The sequence below is a fragment of the Osmerus eperlanus genome, chromosome 6 (genome assembly GCF_963692335.1).
Source record: "Osmerus eperlanus chromosome 6, fOsmEpe2.1, whole genome shotgun sequence".
Taxonomy (NCBI): domain Eukaryota; kingdom Metazoa; phylum Chordata; class Actinopteri; order Osmeriformes; family Osmeridae; genus Osmerus; species Osmerus eperlanus.
The window spans coordinates 5,380,509-5,383,390 of record NC_085023.1 but is presented as its reverse complement, the minus strand read 5'-3'; the positions used below and the strand labels follow the sequence as shown (position 1 = coordinate 5,383,390).

General features: G+C 48.9%; 1 protein-coding gene across 1 annotated transcript; it reads left to right on the top strand.

The window, feature by feature from the left end:
* Positions 1 to 625: 625 nt before the first annotated feature.
* Positions 626 to 2,591, top strand: LOC134022820 (transcription initiation factor TFIID subunit 3-like). Its single transcript, XM_062464567.1, has 3 exons — positions 626 to 1,941; positions 2,205 to 2,270; positions 2,379 to 2,591. Exons 1-3 carry the CDS (start codon positions 1,302 to 1,304, stop codon positions 2,576 to 2,578), a joined length of 906 nt encoding a protein of 301 aa, XP_062320551.1. The 5' UTR covers positions 626 to 1,301; the 3' UTR covers positions 2,579 to 2,591.
* Positions 2,592 to 2,882: the final 291 nt, after the last annotated feature.

Here is a 2,882-nt window from a genome sequence, read left to right as displayed (position 1 = left end):
AGAAGCAGAAGCAGTAAAGAATAGAAAGATAGCAAGGAGAAGAGAAGAAGCAGGAAAGAAAGGTAAGTAACGTGTGTCGGTATGAGTTTTTTCCTATACAGGAGGATCAAGAAAAGAAAGATGGATATAGAAATTGTAAATCTGCAATGGTTTAAGGTAAATATATATACATATATATATATGTCTATGCATGTGGCAAATATGCATGTGCCTATACATGGCAATTTATAGAATTCATCAACATTATTAAGACATTTTAAACTACTTTTGAATGTAATTTCTGTATTTGCAGAAGCCAAACCAGCCAAGAGGCCATGGCGCAGGCCCAAGAGTATAGGTCAAAGCAGGCAGGCTCAATCTGTGGCAGGCAGCCCAGGAGTTTGGGGTCCCCAAAACCAGCCTGAGTGACCGAGTCAGTGGAAGGGTGTCCTCTTGATTGTGTCCCGGGTCAGAGGACTCTCCTCACCCCTGCAGATGAGGATTCCCTGGTGGAGTACCTCTTGTACTCTGCCAGTCATGGGTTTCCACTGACAAAGCCTCAGGTCCTGGCCCACGCTCTGGCCATTTACAACCTCCGCCATCTTGCGCCAAAAGGGGGCCAATAGAGGAGTTTTTTAAGCTCCTCACCACCACCCTGGAGGAGCACGGGTTGAGGGAGAAACCCGGTCAGGTTTACAACTGTGACAAGACAGGGTTTCAGCTGGAGGCTACAAGAAGGAAGGTCATAGTGCCCCGGGGGACTAAACACGCTTACAGGCAGGCCCAGGGAACCAGGGACCACATCACCGTCCTGGCCTGCCTCAATGCGGCTGGGGAGGATATCCCCCCTTTCATCATCTACAAGGGGGGATATCCAGGGGGGCCCTACAATAAAGAAGGGGTTCCCAATGCCCTCTACAGGAAGTCGCCAGCAGGGTACATCGACAGTGAGCTGTTCAGGAAGTGGTTTGTCGAGCACTTCCTGAAGTTTGCCACTCAGGAGCGCCCGCTGCTGCTCATAATGGATGGACATCAGTCCCATCTGGATCCAGAGCTGGTCCGGACGGCACAGAGGGAGGGTGTCATTCTCCTGTGCCTGCCACCACACTCTTCTCACATTCTTCAGCCTTTGGATGTGAGTTTCTTCAGACCCTTGAAGGCAGATTTCTCTGGTGTTACAGGAGATCTGTCGGCAGTGAGACACTCCTTCTTGGTTTCTAAGAAGGAGTTTTCAAGGGTCCTAAGAGACTCCTACCAGAGGGTGAAGGATCGGAGAGGTGGTGGCTGGGTTCAGGAGGTGTGGCATCTACCCTCTGGACTTGATGGCCATTGACTGGTCACGGGTCATGCCGTCCAGGCCGCGGTGCGGGCCCTTCTCGCAACCTCCGCCAACCCCATCGGCATCTTCCTGGGCTGCGCCTGATGTTGCCCTTCCCTCCCAACCCAATCCCCCTTTCCCAGCCCAACCCCCACCTGCCTCTCCTCCTCCCCCTACCCCAAATCCTTACCTCACCCATCCCCTGGTAACATCAGGCCGGATTTCAGTTGACCTGGCCCACCTCCTGACCGAAATCAAGTATAACACGGGTAAGGTCAGGAGGAATGTCACCAAGGCCAGGTTACTGACAGCCCAGGAGATGTCCGACGTCATCGAGGAGGCGGAGGACCGAGCTGCGAGGAGGGAAGCTCAAGCTCTGGCCAGAGAAGACAGAGAGCAGCAGCGGGCCAAAGACACTGGCTCGGCAGCCACTTCCCCCACCCTGTCTGGCGGCTCCCGCCCCAGCCGCAGAAGGAAAGTGTCCCTCGGGGCTACTTCCGCCTTCAGCTCCGGACTTTCCATCGCCGGTCCCTCAACCCACTCTGCCCCCTATTGTGCCTCCCACCGTCCCTGGCTGCCTGCCAGCACAACATCACTCCAGAGCCTGCCTGCTGAGGAACAAGACCACCTTCCTCCATCTACTGGTCAGCACACACCTATTTACCATTTTAATTTGCGTATAGATTTCAATGCATTAACTATTGTGACAGTTAGACATGAGTATGTATTTTAGTATTATTATAATAAAATATGATTATTTTTTAGAGCCTTCAACAACATTCCTCTCCCTCCCACTGTTAATGCTTTATGTAACCTGAAAAAAATACAATATTATAACATGATGGTGACATTAGCCTTGTTGAAGACTAAACAAAACATGGTTATGCTTTTTCTGTTATTCATACAGCCTCGAAACCTGCAGACGCCGGACCTTCATCCAGCAACTCGTCTGCTGGACCCACGACATCCACCGGTAGTGTACTTCATGTTAACTTTCTGTGAATGCCAACCCATGAAAATCTGATAATTTTTTTAGTTCAAAGTTGTTGTTTTCTTCTTGTTGTTTGTATTCTGTGAATAGGTCACACTCCTGAAGACATGGAGACAACAGTTTGGGAGTGTGGCCGGTGCAGGGAACCTGACCCTCCCGAAAGCGCGGAGGGATTGGTGTCGTGGGTCCAGTGTGACAGATGCCACACATGGTACCACGCCATGTGTGTGGGTTGGGACGAGGAGCTGGATGACGAGGAGGATTTTAAATGTTATTTGTGTCCGGAGTAATTTTGTATTTTCATTTAGTCTCTTTTGTATTTAAATAAATGTTAATATTTTCAAAGATTTGCACAGTCATTTGTCTTTTCCTAACCGTTCTGTTATCTTTGACCCCATTCAATGTTTGAGGTCTCTAAATATATGATTGACTATTGCTTCATATTTCATGACTTTCTAATTTAATGGGGACAACTGAATAAACGTTAAATTAACATGATATGTTTTCAATGTTCTGTACACATGCGGTACGCATCGGTGTTCTTTGGATAAAAATGTTTGTAGGTTTTGCAAGAGACTGACATGAGAGAGTTAT

Bases quoted from the DNA above. Each gene is read 5' to 3' on its own strand.
- LOC134022820 (XM_062464567.1), top strand. From the start codon at position 1,302: ATGGCCATTGACTGGTCACGGGTCATGCCGTCCAGGCCGCGGTGCGGG. The intron at 1,942-2,204 runs GTCAGCACACAC...TTATTCATACAG, and splicing joins CCACCTTCCTCCATCTACTG to CCTCGAAACCTGCAGACGCC. The intron at 2,271-2,378 runs GTAGTGTACTTC...TTCTGTGAATAG, and splicing joins TGGACCCACGACATCCACCG to GTCACACTCCTGAAGACATG.